At 48.3% G+C, this 21,980-nt stretch overlaps 1 protein-coding gene across 6 annotated transcripts in view; it reads right to left on the reverse strand.

Moving 5' to 3' along the window:
• Window positions 1-21,980, reverse strand: part of PSD2 (pleckstrin and Sec7 domain containing 2) — a 102,090-nt gene that overhangs the window by 47,044 nt on the left and 33,066 nt on the right. For 5 of the 6 annotated variants that reach the window (XM_064520727.1, XM_064520725.1, XM_064520728.1 and 2 more), the window contains one exon: window positions 6,009-6,613. In XM_064520727.1, the coding sequence (XP_064376797.1) occupies window positions 6,009-6,547 (539 nt within the window). In that variant the 5' untranslated portion in view covers window positions 6,548-6,613. Of the gene's footprint in view, window positions 1-6,008; window positions 6,614-6,866; window positions 6,966-21,980 lie in introns of those variants that run through there. The other variant, XM_064520726.1, reaches the window with a different exon arrangement.

The raw sequence follows: 21,980 nt of genomic DNA on the forward strand, positions 1-21,980 counted from the left end.
CATGCTGGAAAAACATACCTCAGCTCTGAATTGCTGGGGAGAAACACGTACCCCTTCTGCTAGACAGAAAAGATACTTCTCATAACAGGTCAATGGAGGAAGACTTCAGAAGCTGCTGAGGACTGTCAGGGCCTGATTCACGACCCTAGGAGCGGATCTCGGCAAAGCATCAATTTGCACGCCAAAGGAAGGCCTAACCCTAACCCTAACCCTAACTCTAACCCTAACCCTAAAAAAAAAAAAAATTTGCTCTGCTGCTTGTGCACTGCCTGTATGCAGGCACATCACTCCATGCTCACTAACATGCATTCATTCACAAAAGCCAGGCCCTGAGTGGTGAAAGCCACAAGCCGGTCTGCCAGCTCAGCTTTGTTGACAATATCAAAACCACCTGCCTACTGATGATCTTATTGCCAAAAGCAAGAAGAAAACTTCTACGCCCCTTCTGCAACAGAAGAAAACTGTTGTCCGGTGCTCACTTCTCCTTCTTGGTAAGGCATTGAGAACTCATATGTTTTTTCTTTAAATACACTTTTTCTGTTTGATTTTTTACAAGCTGACATTCAGCTAGCCCTGGAGGACTTGCCGTGAAAACCATCCCAAATGTAGAAGCTGACTGTTTAAACAAGATCCTTTTCCTTACTCGACTGTTCCAAGGCATGGCTGGAGTCTTATAAGAAGGCCTAAGAAACTCCACTGCCAGCTGGGAGAGGTGTCACGTGGTGTAGGTGCTACCACTGACACACATGTGTCTGGATCTCAAGAGCCAGAGCCATGAAGGAGAGGACGTAGTAACTTACACAGAAATTCATGTCTCCATATCAGCACATCACATGGCCAGATAAGGATCTCCTAATTCAGAAAAAGCCCAGTGCTGCCCAGATGGTACCAGCAAACACATAAACATACGTGATGTCCATAGATGTTACGCACAAAGTCAGATAGGAGAATCACAACGTTTCTTTCTGGCCTTGAAATCAACAGACGTGCCCTGAATTTGCTGGTCCAGAGATACTAAAGTGGTGTCATCCCTTTGTGGAAATCTCAGCCTCTCCAAGTTGCCTCAAGCAGAATGGAAGAAGGCTAGCCATTTCAGGAAACAGTGGCCCTAAGGCCTAGTGAATACACACCTTGTCACTGCTGACAACACACTTATCTGGGAAGCTGCTTTAACCATCAGCATTTTTTTCACAGAGCAGCTTATTCTCTTGGGCATGTCCAAGAGGTGATGCTCACATGGGCCATCCTCCAGTGCCCTCATTAGCACACGCCCAATAAGAGCTCCCCATTTACATTAGCACTAACTCCAGACACAGTAAAATGGGATCTGGAGTCCCTTCACATAGGGAAGTTCTCAAATTATTTTCATTTGCTACAGCCAGGCTGTTTAAAGATCTTACTCAAGTCTGCAGGATAGGAAACACTTTGCAGACAGAGACCTCCTCACTTCAAGAATTTGCAGCGTAACCAAAGATAGTTGTGGTCTGATATCAGACATAGTGAACAATAAACAGACAAACCAGTGTAAGGAGGGATGACTGCAAAGACAGAAATGCGCATAACTCCGTGGCAGTGAGGTGCAGGCACGTGACAGCAGACCAGATTCCTCGTCTGCCTGATCTTTGCAACAAAAGTGCATTTTGAGGAAGCACTTGAACAAAGGTACAGTTTCCTGCTTCTAATGTGCCAGGGCAAGGGCCAGCCAAAGGGCGAGGATGGATCAGTGTTCTCAAGTTTCTTATTTCTCAGTGCATTAAATCCCAAATGCCAAGCCACATGTCTGATGCACGTAGGCAGGTCAAGATCCCATGAAGTACCTATTCTGTGCTAGCTACAGTGAATTGCTGTGGCATCTCTTCCTCTCTGTGATGCCACACACCAGGCCAGCTGCTTGGTGAGCTGCAGACGAGAGCCACCAGCTGTGCCAGGTATAGCGGATCCTGGAGCAGGAGGAAGCAGGACAGAGCCAGCTGATGGACAGTGTGAGGAAGGAGCAAGCCATGTGTAGCTTATACCCAGTGTGCAAGACTTGACCAGTCTTGACAAACAGGTTCCTGGATCCCTTTAAACTCCTTTCTGATGTCTGAGCCTCCAGAGCTACTGTTTTTAAACTTAACTCTGCGACCACCACAGGTAAAAGCTTACACAAAACTGTAGTCCCACAGAATCCCTTGATTCCAGGAGCGCAGGGCTTTAAGAAAATTATCACCTGCCTCATCAGACCTGGCCACACAGCAAACCAGACATGAACAGAAATGACATAGACAGCAGCAGCTTCACAAACTAACCACTGCAGCCTAAAGGCTCCTTACCTTCAGGACTGTTTCTCTTTAAAAATCCACCTACCCCTGCAGCGTGAATTGCAGTGCCTGGCAATGACACTGTGTGTCTCCTCCTTCCACAAAGCAGGAGGAACTTTAAAAACTCCACACCCCTGTGGCAGGAAGGATTTTACATCCTTAATTGCACCCAGTGATGGAAATTACAAGACTTGCCTTGGCAGCTTGTCCCATTGCCAAACTTTGAGCAATAGTCCCCATCACCATTGAACCTCTGTGTCCCCTCTCTAACAGAGGCTCTGTGTTCTCACCATACTAATGAAAAACGCTGGGTCTCCGTGATTTCCCCAGGTCCTGTGATAAAGCCATCATGCGTCCTCCCGACCTGCATCGCTTCACTCCTGATCACAAGCATGCAGGTGTTCGTGTGGGAGCTGGCAGCTGTGGAAGCACCCATGGATAGTGCAAGCCCTGGCCCATCCCTGTGAGGTCTGGCACACAGCAGATATTTGCAGGGGACATGTGCCCTGCAGCTGTCCTTACAAGTGCTCTCCTGACTGCTTCTGGAAGTGCCATCAAGCCCAGTGCCCCCGGGGCTATTACTTAGTGGGTCCTGCATTGCCATACCCTAGAGTCAGAGAGCTCCCACTCACTCAGTCACCACACTGAACACAGTCATTTCTATTAACATAGTTATACCATGGAGCTGGCATTTTCCAACCCTTTATTTATCCCTTGAGCACAAACTCACACAGCAGGCAACTAAGTGAGAAAACCCATGTCCGAAAGGACACCTTAGCTAAGACTGCATGGGACAGACCATAGACATCAGGGCAGGAGCCGCAGTGAAGGACAGGTCAGTGGATGCTGAGAAGCTTGCTAGCACCCTGCCAGCACCAGTGGATACAAGTCAGTCCATGTCTCTCCCTGCGTGGTCCCAGAGAAGTCTCCCAGGGGAGGACGAACAGACTTTCTCCAGCTCATGTCAGCCTAGAAGTACAGTCTGTATCTAATTCAAGCAAAGCTCAGCTAAGATGTAAGACAACGTAAGACCTCGCTTGCATGAATAAACCTAACATAGCCTGCCCACAGAAAAGTGTTGTGTACTTAAGTACTAAATAGCAGGGAAGGCAATTGCTTTACTTAAATAAGGAGCCATATATTTATTTGCGTTGTAAACACAAGCCTCTGTAAGTATACTGAAGTAATGTATTGAACTGCCTGTGCTGCATTTCCCAGTCATCTCTGAAATGCTCTTTTATTGCTTGTGGCAAGGCATGCAGAGCAATGCATTTGGTTATTATTGCAACTGAACCATACTGGATTTTTATGCACTGAGTTGCTTACATTTCACTTCCCACTAGTTAATTAGTCATAATAAAATAGAACCTAGTTTGCTGTGCTGATGGAGCAGGGAGGCCTGCCTGAAAAGGACAAAATAGAAATCAGGACTCTCTTGTCTATCCAGTGAAGGCTTTCGGCAAAGTTTTGCTGAAACTTTATTTAATGGAATTTGAAATGCTCAATGGCTGTACAGCATTGTGGGAGGAAACGTGTGGTAAAGGCAGTAGTTCCAAAGCATCAGGTACTAAGTAAGTGCATCTACAAGCCAAATGTGGGGACTTTTTTGCACGCTTTCCGGAGACTGGAAAAAGAGAACATATTTCACTGGTGAAGGTCTCAATCTGGCTGCAGAGCTGGGACCTCTCTGAGACCAGCAAGGCCAATGCTGAGGACTCTCAGAAAGTGAAATAGTCAAAACAGCCATAAAGAGGGGAAAATCGGGCTTTGACAAATGGTATATTCACATGTCAATCAGGTGCCATGGGATAAATCAGAAAGGAGGTGAAAGAGATTCAGTGAACATAAACTGCAGCACAAGCATTAAAGCTTTGGGTTTCTTTTATTTCCTTGAATTTGTTAATAAAGATTTCCTACCTAGATGTGCTAACATACATTCAGGAGTGAAATCATGGGACCAGATTTCTTTCTGCAGCTCTCTGGTGCAGTGGATGACTTGGAGGACTTTTTACTCTTTGATTCCTTATTGGTCCAGTAGGGAGAGCAAGACTCAACCCCTTCTTGTAAAGTACTTTAAGATCCAGGGACAAAATGAGCCATATAAGCACCAACATATTAATGATGACAAATGCTTTGTTCACCAAGAACAAATTGCTGACTGCTCATCAGAAAAACATTACGCCAGAGATAGAGAAACCAGTCATAAAGGGTTCCCTCATGAAGTCATGCTGCCAGCAAGGAGGACACAGGGACCAGGGAGGCATGAAATATACACTGGTTTGTCTCTACTGTTTGAGAGCAGGATGACACCGGTGACTTTCAGCTCTCACTCCTGCACTGCCACCTGTGGTTCTGGGAGAACACTACCTGCCGCGGACCTTCAGGCACAAAGGTGACTTGATGACCTCTCCAATTCTACAGCAAATCTGGGACATAACTGTAAAAAGGGCAGCATAAGCTCTTCTACACCCAGCCTGATGCACTGACGAAGACCACCTTGGCCAGAACGTCTGCAGAGGAATCTAAACCAAGAGACATCTCCTGCTTGAGCTAGTGGACTGCTGACCTGAGGTAGCCACAGATTTCTGGCCTGCTGTGGGAGGAGGATGTTCTACCAGGCTAATACAAGTGATAAGCCTGCAGGCAAGCACTGGAGGTGTCACGGTAGCAGTTCAGCAGGGCACCGCCACACCACCTTCGCGGAAAGCACGGCCTCCTGCTGTTGCATCATGCCCTCCCTGGAAGGCATTGTCCCTTGCTCTTTGCTCCACCCCCAGTTTGCACCAGGCTCCCATGGGCTTTTGACCCTGTTGTTCATCTCCACTCAGGCAACAAGGGCAGCAGAGAGGCTGGTGTGTTGGTGCGGAAGCGGCTACATCCCACAACTTGGAATGTTAGCTCAAACAACTCACATAGCTGACTATCGGGGCATTAGCAGGACTGCATGGGCTGAGGCACAGTGAGCCCATGTGGTCAGCTTCATGCTGTCAGACTGACACACAGCACTTCCCCCACTGCCCCATCTTGCCTCTGTGCATCCTAAATCACACACATCCAGACTGAGCAGCACAAAGCCATCTCCTTCAGGCTGGGAAGCATATGCTCATGAACCAAAGCAAAGAACAAACTATCACTGTGCTACTCAGGCACTGGTAACAGCTGCCACAAGTGAAGTGGGAAGCAAAGCCTAACACCTTGCCTCTTTTACTAACAAGATGCTGCTTCGGCTGTAACCTGGCTAGTCCAAAGACTGCCAGAAGAAGTTATCCTGCTAGGACTCCTGGGGATGTGCCAGGCTTCTGGACAAGCCTGACTCACTATGGGCTCCACGCTGTCACGCTTGCCCTGCTTTAATACCTAAGCTACCTCAGCTAGCTCTGCCTTAGGTAATGCAGCAGCATCTCCAGCTTGCAAGTGGGACACCCTCAAAGACAGCACACCCTGCACTCAGCACACTTGAGATCCCTAAATGCTTTTCTTTTGGTGTTTCTGTGGGCAGACACTGACTCTAATCACAATTTTTCTGCATTTGTAATAGGGTAAAGCAGAGCAAGAAGCCCAGAAAGCAAAGAGTAAAAAATGAGAATCAGCGATGAGAGTAGCTGTAGCTTTCTAAACTGATGAGTTACATATGGAGATCCAAGAAGGTCTGAGAAACAACACACATAAACCAGCACTGAACTAAAGTTACAATGACTTCTCACTCACCTGAGATGTTCCTCTGTGTCATCGGCACTTAGTGCTTCTGAAGAGCCCAGGAACGTGTGCAAATGTACCTTGCTGAGGGCCTCACTATATATCTCCTGGGTGAGGGAGTCCCCCTCCTCCAAATCCACGCTGCTTTGGCTGGGCACACCGCTCTCCTGCAGCTGAGTTTTCTCCTTCCCTGTAGCGAGCTCTGCATGCATGCCATTCATCAGTGCTGGCCCATCATCTCTGCCACTCTCACTCAGTGTGCACTCCTCCTGTCCCCGCTCCCTCTGTCTTTCACTCGGCTTCCACGTGGCCAGGGCTGTTTCCAGATGTTCGGCCCCTTGGCCCATGCCGTCACTGGCCAGGCTCTCACCGTCCTTTCTTTGGGAAGGCTCGGAATTATCCAAGGGGCTGGCTTTCTCACTGGCAGGCTCCGAGGGCTCACTGGGCTGCTCGCTTCCATTGTTACAGGCTAACATAACGATCTGTGAGCCCAAGGAATGCAACTCATTATAGTCTGCAGAAGATAATGGAAAGTGAATGTTCTCAGTCATATTCTGCTTGTTCTCACAGTGCCTATGGGGCTCCTTTCCCCTTGGTTAATTCAGGCTTGGTATTATCTACAACAGGAAAGAAACAGAGAGACATGAGCATCTGCAAGGGTTGTCAGAAAGGCATTTGTTGATAGCAGTTCAAAAAGGCAACAGTTTAAAGCAGAGGAGGGCCAGCATCCCTAAGGCCAGCCCAACTTGTTATTGGGAGAGGCAAGAAGTGGCAGGAGTGGGGAGGAAAATGCACCCCCCCACCCCATCCCCAACACAAAAGCAGGGAGGGATGGTGCTGGTCTGACTGCAAAATGTAGAGCTCACTGACCCGTGCACTAAGATCTAGTGGTGAAAGTGGTGGTGTGATTCCAAGCTGCAATTGTAGTCCTGAGCCATCACAGGCCCAGGTGCCCCTCTCTTCTTCTCTTGGAGCAGTACAGTAGGTGCATGGCTCACGCAATGCTCCCCGGAAATGGAAAGCCAGGGTCCAGGACTCAGTACAGTCTTGCCAACACTCAGTGGCTGCAAAAACACTGAAGCAGGTTAATCTGCTTTGTAGCTAAAAGCACCCAAAGCTAAAAGTCTCAAATCACCTGTGCATGCCCCTAAACCAAAGCTGAGCATGAATAAGATAGTGTGGCAGAAGAAGGGGACCGGGGCAATGAAGCCCCTCAGCTCAGAGCACAGGGAGGCAACATGGGGTTGTGTAAGCTGGTTCCCACATCATTCCATTAGAATGTCACTCACTTTCTGATTTTTCAATTGGCCTGGCCAGATCTGCATGAGGACACAGGATCCCTCAGATAATCCCCAAACAACTCCAACCTCAAATGCAGGAGGTCTGTGACCTGCAGGCTGCTCCAGTCCTGGCTGTGGTGACCAGCTGCCTCGGGCTGGGGACAGGAGTGTGGCCCTGCTGTTTCTCCCAGGCTGGTTACTGAGGTACTATTCCCAGGTCCTCCCTGCCCACCAAAAGCAGGGACTTGTTTGTTGGAGTGGGGGAAAAAGGAGCAAGATGTGAATTTTTTTTTTTAAGTGCCTGTGATATGCCAACCTGTATGATTCTCCCTGCTGACTTTGCATTTCCAAACAGCTTCTTGCCTGCCAGAGTAACACTTTCCTCTTCCCCAAAACAAAAATACTGCTGAAGGATGTCATTAGCTGCCAGTTAAGACTCTGGAAAATGTGTCCTTTCTGAATATCCCACGAGAGGCTCTCTCTGTAGGACAATGGAAGGACACTGTACTGCACCAGACAAATGAAACACATGGCTTTTTGATGAAAAGAGGCACCTTGTTTGTGAACATGCCCATTGATGCAAAAGCTGCCAGTCTTGCAAGCACCATCCTCAGTCATGAGCTGTGGCCCTGCAGTGCAATGCAAGCTCTTCTCCATTGTAACCCCTGCAACTAAAATCAAGTGACCACAGCACCATCAGAAATGATCTTCTGTGGAAGCAAGTGCTTTACGTGGAGCTCAGGCTGGGGTATGGTAACAGCTGGTTTTGTTTTAAAAGACAATGGATGTCTTTGTCTGAGTAGGGAGCATGGCTAACCAGTTAAAGCAAACCTGGGTTTTGTTCCTACCTCATGTCTCAATCCGACAATTTAAATTTTCTGTCTCAGTTTCCCTCTCTGTAAATCAGGGATAATACTTGAACTCTGAGAGGCTGTGAGGATGCCCAAATGTCTGCAACAGGCTCTGGGCACTCTTGACTTGCTGAGCTGCAGCTCTCATTAGCAGTAAAACCATTCACTGTTCTGTCAGCACAGAGCCTTACTGGTTCTTGGTAACAAGAGGTGCTGGGCTTCAGTTGCCTCCACTCTTACAACACTTTACCCTGTGGAGGCCAGAAAGATGTCAGCAGCCTGTCCCCCTGCCTCCAGTTTTTCTGCAGCTGGGCAAGGAGCAAGAGAGAGGTGGGATTCGAACCCACCTACCCCTCTACAACCTGGTTATGGACAGATCCATGCAGATCCGTGCTGAGATGCTGGCTGAACAGGACAGCTCCAGAGGGGAAGCCCAATCCCAGAGCTGACTTCACCCCAAATCTACAGCACAGGCAAAGCCCAACCTGAACCCAGGATCTGGCCCCCTCTCTGTGTCCTGTCCCCTGCAGCTGGGAGATGCACGGGGCTTGCAAGTTCAGAGCCCTGCATAGGACATGCCTGGGGGAAAACACTCAAGGTTGCACATGCCACAGGCAAGAGCTGGGGCAGACCCCCTTTTTGAGACAACACAGGCATTTTATCTCTTCTCCACGTGCATCAGCATGCATCCCTCGCTGTCACATCCAGTGCAGCATCACCACACCTATCTCACTAAGAGCAGCCTGGCTCTTCTGATAGACGCACAACCCCTCCCTGTAACAAGGGACCAGAGAAAGTGAGAAACAGGTCAGAGAAGAGAACCCCACTGATCTCCCGTCACCATGGTGCTGGTTCATTTCAAGCTGTTTTCCAGAACCTCCTACTGCTGCTGTTTGCAAGATACTACTAATGGTCTTTCCTCTACGCACATTGGTCCTTCCTGGTTTTCAGCCATGATGTCATAAAAGCTGAGTGCAAGAGTAATCCTTAACTTCCTCCCTCCTAGAGCCTCCACCTGACCAGAGCAAGGTAGCAAGGGCTGTTTCGTTGCAGGATCCAGCACAAAATTGCTGGTAAACCCACTGAATGTCCACTTTCATCAACTAGATCCACAGACAGAGACATCTGTGTTGTAGATGGATCCCCCCAGCAGTCCTCCCCTAGCCTAACAAATGAATTAAGAATCAAGTTCAAGGTCTTGGAGCTAACTGTAAGGAAAAATCTGAACTATCAATATCATTCATGTAGTGATGTTCCCTTTGCAGAGTGTATTGTGCAATGCAGACTGCCAAAGGGACAGTGATGCCTCTCTCTGTGGTGATCCCAGGCCAGAGGAGTATGTCTGGTCACCAGACATGGGATGTAGATACCTACAGACAACTGTCTCAGCTAGCAGGCCAGGCTTGCTACAGAGTCCATGGAGATAGACAGACAGGGCTGCGTTGCCTGTGCTATGTTAGATGTCTGCCTCAGTCTGGGGGAATCAGGCCGTGGATGTGCGTCCTGCTCGACAGTGACTAGAAGGGGCCTATAGAGGAGCCAGGCAGCAGATATTTATGTCATTGATGCTTAAAGTTCCATGCAGCAGGAACTGCTTACAGCCTCTCTTGCCACCATGGCCCTTCAGTGGCCTTGGTAGTCTCTCTCTCAACCAACATGGATCTCCTAATGAGGGAAGGTTAGATTGCCTAGCTTCCTGGGACACCCTGCATATCAGCCTCCCCAGAGTCCAATGTCCCACCTGCAGGTAGCCCATCCTTGAAGGCTTGTTGGGGTAAATACATGGAAGGCTGGGGGATTCAGGACTTGGGCTAAAACAGGCCTTGACAAGTCCCTGATACAGTCCTCAGGTTCACACATGCGGGATCACATCCATCTTGCCTGCTCCTCTGCCATCCTAAATGAAAAGGAAAGGCCTGCATACTTCTGTTCCACTGAATCCAGGATGGAAAACCAGACCCAAACACCTGGCTTTCCGGTGCACTGAGAGCAGACCCAAGCCAATGCAGTGTCTTCAAGGAATTTACCTGCAAAACTAACAAGACCTTCCTGAGCATGACCACACTGCAATCTTCGGTTACACTAAAAACCTAACATGGCCAAATTTTAACACTTTCCCATGGTAGAGGCATAATTCAGATTTGCAACACAGAGCCAATGCTCAAATCTTCAGAGAAACTTTTGCAGCTTAACTTTGTTGGCCTTTTCTTAATGTGAGCTGAATAAGTGGGGTTTGGTTTTTTTTTCCCCCAAATCTAATTTTTTAAAACCAGCCAAAGGGTGTAGAATAACATTCCCCTCCTCCCAGCCACCCATCCCAAAACTTCAGTAGGAACCAGATACCACCCAAGCTAAATTCTAGTCAAATAGTTAAAGCTTGGCACAGCTATATGCAACCAGAAAACAGGAAGCAAAATGGAGCTGGGAGATGGGGCTGCACAAGGAGAAATGTTGGCAAACCTTAATAACCGTGAAGACTCTCCTTTCCCTCCTAACTGTAATCTGCTTATTAATATTATTCATATCAATAAATTAACATTACTGTTATTATGCAGCATAACCTACTGCATTATGATTATAATGTTTTACTCTCTGTGAAGTCTTACTGGAATGTTTACGGTTTGGAAGAAGGGCTGAAGAGTCAGTTAAGTTACTGTTAATCCCTTAGGCATGCTGTTCTTTGGCCTGGGTTTCCGCTTGAGAAGAGATCCCAAGGAAGCTCAGGGAGAATGCACGAACAGACTATTGCTGAGCCACGAAGCCCATCAGCCCTCAGCTTCCAGTGCACTGGTTTTAGCAGAGCCAGAAGTAGGGACCTGTGTCTCTTGCAGCCGCCTAATCCCTCTGAGATGTGTGTGTTTCCATTGCACACACATGGATGGAAGCTGTCAAGGACAGCTAAAGTCTGCTGGCAACCTAAGTCTGCTGGCAACCTAAGTGTATATCAACCCATGACAAACTATCCAATAAGTCACCATCTATGCTTGCAGTGATGGCCACTTGAAGCATACCCAGGTGACGGGTGGCTGAGGCTTCCCAGACGCTCCAGATGAATGGCTGGGTTGTAATGGCCTGTGGCTCAGCTTCCAGCTGCCCATGTGGACGCCTCACACTGAGGTCATGCAACTGGCTCTTGCCACTCTCAATCCCATAGCCAGGCCAGTGTGTCCTGTGTGAGCTTCATAGAGTCTCTCCTGCTCTATGACCCAATGAGCCACTTGTATGTTGTAGGACTGATCTGTGAACCTCCCCTAGTTGGGTCAGGTGCATGGGCACAGGGAGGAGGAAATAGCCTCGGATGCCACAATTTGGACTTGGAGAAAGACCAAGGAGGACAGAGGAGGTAGTTGGGATGTAAGTCCAAGTGGAAGTACTTGTCCCTACTAGTATGACTGTCCATGTCTGTCTCCAGCAATAGGTGGAAGGTTACCACTACCTTGCTTGTTACCTCTGGCCCGAAGTAGCCATATCTTCAAACGGGCTGTTGGGCGAAGGCACACCATAACACCTTGCAGGGCTGGAATTCCAATGGCTCCTTTCCATCACCCCAAAGCAGTACAGCCTGCCAGACAGGAAGCTGGGTTGGACCATGGTTTCTCTTGCAAGCTGATGTTCCCCATGTTCCTGCTTGTTTCTTCTGCAAAGCACTCTCTGGCTGAGGGCTGCACAGATAAGGGCTGGAGAGTGATCTGAGTTTCCACCAGTGGATTTTCACATGACTATTACCCGTGCCCTTCCTGCAGGCTCAGACACTGCCTAAAGCAACTGTTGTTTTCCTAGGTCCTGACAGTACATGGGCATCCCATGCATGTCCACTGTTTCCAGTCTCCAGCAAACATAATGTAGTTTAGCATAGAAAAAGAGGGCTGACAATAAAAGAGAATGAACTTGTGTACACCCTGGCCAGGACTGGTCATGCCGAAGGCTACTGCAGCTCTGCCAAGACACACTTGTTAAGCTGCAGTTCCTTGATTTGTTTGTCGGAGTCCCTTCTCAGAGAAGACTATTTCAGAGCATAGGCTGGCTCATGAATCTGCATTACATTTTATTATCATAATCTCTTTAATATTTATTTATCACATTAGGGATGTTAACGACAGCATTATTCACTTCAACAAAGGCTGTGTTAATGCGAAGGTACCCTTGCTCAGTAAATATAGCAGTAGTCTGGATGGACCCAGCAATCTGTAAGACACAAACTTTAGCAGCCAGAGGAAATAAGAATGTGTCCATCCATCCTCCAGGCACAGAGAAGATCTGCAAGGCCCACATAAGCAGGGGGACATGGATTTGCACTGGGAAAGAGGCTGCTACCACTGTAGAACTGTGGTTCCAAACACATCAAAGCTAAGGGGAGCAGAGGAATCCAGGACCCAGTGCTAACCCAGAGCTTATTCCTGTCTCCTCCCCAGTGCTAGGGCCTAGTGCTACCACTGCAAGACAGGAGACAGGCAAAAGAGACTGGGCATCCCATCCCCTGTGGCCCTGGAGTTCTGCCCTTTCTCGCAGGTGAGATCCAAGAAAGCCAGCTGCAGTGACTTGAACTATTAGTTTCGTTTATCAGACTCCTGGCAACACCAGCCCACATGTGCCACATGACTAGGGCCAGAGTCTGGCTACGCAGTACAGCAACCGACTTGCCTGTTCCAGCCCCACTCTGCCACAGGATCCTGTATGGCCCTTGGACCACCAGCAGACCAGGACAGGGGGAGCTGCCCACCAAACTGAGTACAAGAAAGGAGAACAGACGTGGAGGAGACATGGGCTTGACCAGGCAGATGGAGAACTGCCTCCAGCCCAGCCCTAGCCTGCTGTCCTGTAAGCACAGGGGACACTGTTCTCTCTGTGTTTGTACAGCACCTTGCATGCTGTGGGCAAAGTCAGACTCCCAGTGAGGTAATGGGGCAGAAAGATTTACCCTAGCACATCATCCATCAGCGAGCAGATAACTTCATCCAAGCCTACTACCCAGTGTGAACTGCTCATTCGTGCAGGGCATGAAGAGGACCAAGTTACCAGTCCAAGGAGGCACCCAGGAAGCAAAAGCCTGCTGTTGGTTTTGAGGTGCTTCCTCATGGTCATTCAAGGTCACTCTGGCCTACTTAAAGGCCACGGTTGGATTTGCAGTTGGGGCAGTGAAGCCAGGCTGGCATCCATGGCAGGAAAATACCGGCCCCAAAAAGGCTGGGCAGAAATGAAGCAAAGTTTGTCCAGATTGTGCGAGGGGTTGGAAACCACACAGCAGCTCTTTCAGGGACTGGCTCTGGAAGTCTCCCAGCTTTTGTTGAAGCTGAATAGCTGGTGGGAAATGGTTTATTTTTAATTTTCTTCCCTGTGTTGGGAACTGGAAAGGCTCCCACTTTGGCTTTGTGTAACTGCTTGGCTGCTGTGACACAGAAAGGCTTGGAAAAAAATCCTGCTGTTTGTTTGAGCACTAACTTTTCCTCACACTGAGCTGGGCTGTTTCACGTTGCAGTCTTGCTTTGCCTTGGTGCTCAGGGTCCCCTTCCCTTGGGCTTTTCAGAGATAGGGGCAGCAGCTCTCTTCATGATGGGGCTCTCCTCACTCTGGCACTGCAAAGAGATCCAAATAGACAGAGAGCAGGAGGTATGGCATCAACACAGAGAGAAGGGCAGGTTCTGATGTGGCTCCTGTGGTGCAAGTGAAGGAGAAAGTGAGCAGACCTGGATGTCTTGTCCGACAAGCTGAGAGCCAAGACCAGAAAGAGAAAGAGGAGGATGACCAGAAAGGGGAAGGGGTGGCAACCAGTCCACTTGCCTAGTCTGAGTCTCCCTTGCTCTGGGATATGCTGGGGTACACAACCCTGCGGAAGGAGGGTGTTATGACTTTGCACCTGCTTCTAGAGCTGCCTGCAAGTTTGGAAGATGCAGGGCAGAACAGGACTGACCCATTGGGTCATGCAGCAAAATTCATGGAGGGAGGCCTCACCCAAAACAACACCTTGATCTGCTGGACCCAAGGTGGTAACAGGGCCAGGGAGGAGTGGTGGAAGACTTTGCCAAGGTCCTGGGGCTAACAGAGACATGTCAGTTCCTGTGAGTGTGCTTCAGGGCAGGCTTGGGTGAATGGTGGCAGCTTGGCTCACATTTTCTTCTGGGGCATAGAGGTGAAGGCTCTCATGAAGGGAAAGAGAGAAGATCTCTGAGCTACCACTCAGGTGCCACCAGCACTTGGCCTTCTGAACCCATGCTGACAGCTGGAGGCACATGTAATCTCATGACCCACTTCAGTCTGTCAACGTCTTTCTTGAACTGGGAGCTCCAAAACCAGACATGGTGTCCAGGTGTGTTCTCACAAGAGCTGAATAGAGGGGAAGAATCTCTTTCCTCAGTTTGTTGGTTGCACTTCTGCTAACACAGCCCTGTATGTGGTTGGCCTTCATTGCCACAAAACCACAGAGCTGATCTGGGTTCAAGGATTCCCAGGTCATATTCAACTCAGCAGCGCCCTAGGCAGGCAGTCCCCAGTCCATACCAACGTCTGGGGTTATTCTAGCCCAGGCACAGGACTCCGCAGTTCTCATTGCTAAATTTCATTAGGTTCCCTCTAGACCATCCCTCTAGCAGTCCTCTTTACTCTTCCCTAGATACTTGCTGCTGGCCACTGAGAAGCAGGATGTTGAGCTGAGTGGATCTTGTGTCCGTCTCTGAGAGCTGATGGATTACTAGGCACAGAGTGGGAGAGGGGTGAGCCATGGCTGGGGCCATGACACAGAAAAAGCTGAGAGGTGAAAACACCTACATGATCCCATAAAATAGCTGACACCTCCTGTTAGCTTCTTACTTCTAGGTGACAAAAAGTCTCCAGGATCTTTGTCACTTACACCTAGAGGGGATGTTTCTTCCTGACCACAGCCCAGGTGATTGAACAATAGCTTGGGTGGCTTAACTCTGTGCTTTTGAACAAAATTCACCAAGCAGGGTTCAGAGAGTTTCCTCATAGCTTGAGAAGCCCCAGTGTATCCCTGCCAGTGTCTCATCTTCAACTCAGGCCAGTCATCCCCTGAAACCAAGTTCTACATCTTTGTGCTGCAAGCAGAGGATGGGGAACAGCTCCTTCAACCTGCAGAAACCTCGAAGCACAGGACAGGATTCACTCAGTGCAGTGTAAATACAGCACAGACAATCCAGCTGAATGCATCTCAGGATCTCTGTCCTCTGAACTCCCTTAATTCCAGATGGCACACCCACAGATAGCCATTCAGGACTCCGTAATCTTATCCTTCGGGCTCTAAGTTATTTTTCATCCTCAAGGCAGGTGTCTTCCTCACAACTCATTTGCTGAACACCACAAAATGCCTATTTCTGCAGAGCTTTCTGTGCCATAAGAACCCTCTCCACCCCATTGCAAAGCGGCTGCAGATTTCTCAGGATGTTTGCTTCTGAAAAATACCTTTCATGTCCTCTTCTTTGTGTGAGTGAAAACCAATTTTAGGCATCAGCTTTCGTGGCGGGAAGAATTTGTCAACATAATTCAAAAAGATGCAACAGGCAGATGTTTCTTCCTTGGCCCTTTTCCTTAATACAAATCATGCTGTGTAGACACACAGATACCACCCACACACACAGCTACAGCTGTGCCTTGTCCCTCTCTGCCTTTACAGACAGCCTGCCACAATTCTTTTCTGCTTTTCTTAGAGAGGGAAACACTAAATAGCTGAATCTTTGTTTTCTGAGCATCTGGGTTAAGTTTTTAGCAGCTTAAAAATTCCCTTGGTCATTCCTGTTGGAGTGAACCCTTGAGCCCTGTGGGCTAAAGCTCCTACTGTGACAGCCTCTGCTATGAGCAGTCACGTGCTCTGAGTTCTCATCTCCTTTTATCAGGAAGAAAACACTTTGTAAGGCCATATGATCTAAATGCTGTTGATCTGATGCATAATGTGGCTGGTGGAATGAGAACAGATGTGATTTTATGACCTGACTCACTGCTGAGTTTGCAAAATGCAGATGTTGCTTTGTCTGGGATGGAGGATGTGTGCATGGGCACACCAACATTTCTTTGAGAAGACAGACCGATGAAGGAACAGAGAGATCACAGCCATGGTTCTGCCTGCCCTTTGTTTAGAAATAGATCTCTTCTCTATTACATCTTTGCCTTGACCTGTGCCGTTTCAATGTTGCTGACAATAAAAACCTTTTACAATTCTCAGAGTGAAAAGCCTCATTTCTTTCTCCCATGCACTGGAGGTTTGTTTCTAAATGATTTTGTAGACCTCAATCATATCACCTCTCAGCCTCTCTTTTTCAAATTGCAGTACCAGCCTTCTTAGCCTCTTCTGATAAGACAGCTTCTCCATTCTTCGAGCATTTTGATTGCCCTTCTCTGGATTTTCACTAACTCTATTACCTCCTTGTGGAGATGTGCATATCGGACTCAAGATGTGGGAATACGAAGGATTTATACAGTGGCACATTGATGCCTTCTGTCCTGTCCTCAACAGGACCTGTCCTGTCATCCTTTGAAGACACCCAGTTCTGGCTATTCTGCAACATCTCTGCTGAAGACTTTGGTGTCAGGAGCAGAGCTGGGCTGTAAGACATTATTTCAAAGGTGCCACTCCAAAGCAGAAAAAGCTGAAAGTGCGCGGAGCTTGGGGGAACCAGTACTCACTCATTCCCTGCCCTCGTCTTGCTGTTCCCTTAACTCTGAGCTTGTAACTCAAGAAACCCACCTTCAGCTCCCTGCTTTGCAACAGCCTTTCTGAGTGACCGTGGGCAAGTCATTCGACCATGCAGTTCTCTTGCTTCTGGAAACCAGATGGAAGAGCATTGCTCTGTGTGCTGGGGGATAAGTCTGTATACACTCCACTCCCATCCACATGCCCTGTGCCTTGCTGTCTGGGTTGGTCTCAGCATGGACTAGGGCCAGTGCACTGCTGTGGGAGACCCAGATCAGGCTTAAGAGAGCCACCTGGAAGAGTCACCAGAGTCAGCCGGCCCATACCAGGGCTAGACATGCTGCTTGCCCTGGCTGGGTGCCACTGCGTTCCACTACTCACCCGGGCTGAAAGAAACATGGCTCCAACAATGGAATGTTCATGGCTGCTACCATTATACTCTGCAAAGCCCCTGAGGTACTGGTGGTTGTTGTTCACGTGCGGTATACCATCCCAACGGTTTCCATCTATCAGTGTGAGTTTAAACCACAGGTCCTGTATCCTTCATTTCCAAGGTAGAAGAAAGTCCACGGATAAAACATACAGCACAGATTAAAAAAAAACAACTACAAGCTAAAAAAAGAGCTTTCGGGTAATCAGAAATCACTGTGCATGGAAATTGCTTCTTCTTGAATCCACATCCTACAGCTCCTTATTTTGAATTTTTATTAGAGCCTGCAGAGCAATTAGTGTGCTTTCAGATTCGAACGGCTCCCACAAAACTTCATCTTGGGGAAACAATGCCAGTTTTCCACTTACAGAAAACAATAAAACTGGGTTTTAAAATTATTAACGGCTTTCCTGTTTGCACTCTTTTGCAGTTACTCAGAGGGGAAAAATAAAACAATATCCCCATGATTTTTCATGTATTCCTTTCTCCGTACTGACACCTTGGCTACACAGTATTTTGTGCACTGAGCCTTCCTTCAGCCCATGCATGTGTTAGGCAAACTTGAAAGTCCACTTCATAGGGGAAACTGAGACACAGTTGCAAGCCTATGAGAGTCTGGAATTCATCATCACTTTATGCCTTGGTGAGGGGCAGGAGTTGTTCAAATCTCCACAGAAAAGCGAGCCAAAGCATCCACAGAAAAGCGAGCCAAAGCATCGGGACTGCTTATGTATCTCTTGGGAGAAGCATGAGCTTGGAAGGGAAGGTTCAGGACAGTGGCGGACAGAGACCTGAACATCTCTCTATTCCAGCTGGCACGCTGGATCTGAAATCCTCCTAGAATAGGCTGCTTTAAAAGCCTGTCAAGAGCTTCCCAGGTTGGGAGAAGAGAAAGGTCCCCATCAGTGATACAGCAGCCAGTGGGGTCTGGTCCCTGACACCTCGGCTCCTGCAGGAGTGCAGCTTGACCCCACTGACACCTTACAGGGGCCCCTGTGGGCCTCCCTCCACCTGCACTCAACCACTGTGATTTACATGAGTCTTCCTGTGGCTGAGGGAGGACCAGGGGCCTCTTGGGATCTGCCCCCAGAAGGTGAAAGCAGCAAAGGAGAGTGAATTTTTACTGTACCCTTAGCATAGGAAAGAGAGGGGAGCAGGAGAGACATTTAAATAGTGCTGCCTCCTTGAGGCAAGACTCCATGCAGAGTGCGCATGGGCAGGGTGGGAGTTTGCTGTGGAATTTCAAGGCCAATACTGGGCTGTGCAATCCTGTGGTGGCACAAAGCAAACCCTAAGGCAGGTTACAGAGACATCAGAAGACTCCTGTATGTGCAAGGATTCCTGACGCCTTTTCCCTGATGTGAGAGCAAAGCCAGGGGAAAAAGGGCAGGGGCAAAGGTTTCCTGTGTCCTGGCACCCCACCTCCAGGCATCCCAGAGCTTAAGGCAGGGCAGAATGGCACTTTGCACCTCCTGCCCCATGCCCAGCTGTATCAGGGCCTTGTGGGACATGCCAAGGGCTCTGGCCTGGCATCTACAACTGCTGGGCATGTGGTACTCAGGCCCTGGCCAAGGGTTCCCTCAGCTCAGAGAAGAGCATTAAAGAGGGTGGGCCTGTCTGAGCAGCAAGCAGGTCCCAAAGCTTCACACAGTGTGTTAAAGTAGAACAAAATGCTATTAATCAGCTTGCATCATTGAAGATAGGAACCTTCAAATGGTGCTTCCAGTGAACCTTCCCGACCTTTGATTCCAAATGGTTGGATTTCTTTTCTCAGCTCAGAGCTGTCTCCAGCCCTGCCTCTGCCTATTTACTCTTTGGTGCTTACATTCTCCCTTGAGAGCTTTATAGTTCAGGTGGCTGTAAACTGGGAATAAGCGGTTGTGTAGTGGTTGTGTATAGGTTTTATTAAAAAAAAAAAGGGCTGTTTATGGGCCTTTTCACTCAGTTCCATGCACCACTGTAATTGAGGTGATTTTATAATTGAATGCATTAAAACTAGTTTTCCCCAAAGTCAGGGCTACTATCTATAAAAGTCCATGGGAGTTGGAACTGCTTTTCATAACCTATAAACGGAAACAGCCTTCCTAATCACCTTTTTTCTCCTTTTACTTTGATCCACCCTCCCCACATTCACTCAATATCCAAAATAATAAAGCAGGGCTGGAGGCTGACTCAGACCCCAGAAAAGGAAATTCCTGCCATGCCATCTGCACTAAGCCTGCGCAACATCTTGCTGCAAGACATTAGCAAGATTCCAAGAGGCAGCTGACAAGCCCATGGATAAGAGAAACACAGCATAGTGGAGACCAGTATTATGGAACGAACTGGATTTTTAGAAGGGAAGTAAATTTTCCTTCGGGCTCCAACACATCAGTGAACCTCTCATTTCCTGAAAGTGGACTGATCACATATCAGATCTTTACAGAACTGTTTCTTCCAAAGAAGCTGGTGATCAAGGCCATTGAAGACATCTGGATTCCAGCCTGAGGGACAAGTTGTCCAAAAGCATTGGGAGTGTAGATGCACAGAAACATGCAAAGCTGGGTGTGATCTGGGGACCACTGCAGAAGACAAGGCCTTCTTGAGCATCTCCCAGTCCTGTTGGGAAAAGTTGGAAGACAGCAGTCAAGACTTCTGTGGGTCACTAGTATGTCACTAGTGCCCAAAGCTGATGTTCTGCACTCCGAACATCAGACAACTCCTCAGTCTTTGGTCAATGAAATCTCCCTTCTCTCTACAGCTCAGCGCAGTGCCCATCTGTGAAGGGCAGGGCCTATATTCAACACAGGCAGACCAGCAAGCCCTCACCTGTAGGGAACCACCAGGAACAACCTGATGGCATTGCTGAGTGGGACAGCCATGCTGGAGGCTGGAGGACCAGTGAGGTGATCCTTCTTTGAGGGAGAGAACAGCAAGCATCAGGGATGTAATTATACACATCTACAAGCATCTCAAAATGTCTGCTTTGCCATCCTGAACTATATCCAGAGAAAAGGGAATGGTCTTCACCCTCTTTTGAGGAAGAAAAATAGGTTCCCTTGGTAGAGAGGAACTGCCTTTGTTTTGTCCAGTGAAGACACAGTCATGGCCTCCAAAGGGCTGTCCCTGCTGCATCAGGAGCATTCTCCTCATGCTAGCACTGCTCAGCACTCTCCAGGTTGCAGCGGCACACAGCTTCGGTCCCTATGTCATTGGAGCTCCCATGCACACAACTGGTCCAACAGTCTTGGATGCTACTGAGTGCCTCCAGGTTGACCTGGCTGAATAGAGATCTCTGGCTGACTTGCATTTCCAGGTAGCTTCCAAACCAACAACATTTGTACCAAGGCATCCATAACTAGGTAGCATGTATCCTTGACACATGGGTGCTAAGAAGGAAGGCAGCTGCTGAACACCAGCTGGGCTCCACAGAAGGCCCTGTTGGCTCCTTCCAATCTCTGGTTCCCACTGACAACCTCGGCAGCTGACGTGGAGCCCCAGTGCTTAGCTATGAGCTTCAACTCTGGACTGTGGAAGACATTCAGGCCTAGAAGGCATTGAGTTTAGAAGAGATTGCTGGAGAAGGCCAGGAGAGTGTACAGAAAGAGCCAAGCCCTCCAACTGACTTCAGTAAGCTAAAACTAAAGTTGAATCAACTAGTCTCCAATCTGGACCTAAGGTGAGACAAACAAGCCTGTCTGTGAGGGAAAACAGCTGGGTAACTCTCACATCAGTGGGGATTTTCTCATTTCTTCCCTGTAAAGGAAAGAAAGAACAGCTTCTCCCATTCCTCCTGCCCCAACCAAGATGCACTTATTTGGCTGGAGCGCACAGACCAAGTCAGGACATGATGGCAGCCAATGGGACTTCAGAGCAGGAAATGTGCCATTTCCACTGAAGTCAGCAGCACTACTTGGGCATAAAGGTGTTTGCCCAAAGGACCTGCAAGGGGCAGCCTGAGAACATAAGATCTAATGTGAAGAGGCTTCTGTGCATCATCAAGACCAAATCAAGACATTTGGGAGGCAAAATGGAGAGAGCGTGCCACTGCAGCGGAAGAGATAGGAGAGTGCTCTGGGAAAAACTCTTCCTCTGAGACTAGGATATGAATGTCTGCACTGTTCTCAGCGAGTACTGTATCTACAGCTCACTAGTTCTTCTGCAGCAGGCCATTTTCACTTTGGCTTCGAGCAAAAATTCCACCTCCCGTGTCAAAACTGCTGGGAACGTCCCTGCAAAGGAAGTGTGGGTTAAGTAAATTCTCCTTTTCTAAAGAAGAACATTTGATCTCTAAACTTCTGACAAACTTTCTATTAGCTCTATAGCACCGAGGAATCCCTGTTAGTTGACAAAGTTACATGTTCTGCATATAGCATGAACTTCCTCCTTCCTTTCTTCCAGGAGCTTTCTCTCAAGAAGAAAGACTCAGGGCCCATCTGCACTTTGAGTAGTGCATCACACCTATGTACTGATACACTACTGCCTGTCCCTCAGGCTGTGGTCTGCAGCTCATGCAGAGTCAATGAAATGATTGAAAAGATGATTGCGTATTTATTTCCAACACTTAAAGACCAGGATGGAGTTATTAAAAGAAAAGCAGGATTCCTCTGCTCTGTTAGATGGGGTAAGTTATTAGTACCTTTCACATGGCAACCAGAGATGCTAATCAGGACTTGACTATAGCAAAATTTGTTTGAATAAATGGGAAAGCACTTTGGGTGGGATTCATCTTACCCAAGTGTAGACATCTCCAGCTGAGCTCAGCCCCCAGGCCCTTGTTAGAGTCAGTGGAAAGAATGCATCTGA

Source organism: Dromaius novaehollandiae, chromosome 15, assembly GCF_036370855.1.
Source record: "Dromaius novaehollandiae isolate bDroNov1 chromosome 15, bDroNov1.hap1, whole genome shotgun sequence".
Lineage (NCBI taxonomy): Eukaryota > Metazoa > Chordata > Aves > Casuariiformes > Dromaiidae > Dromaius > Dromaius novaehollandiae.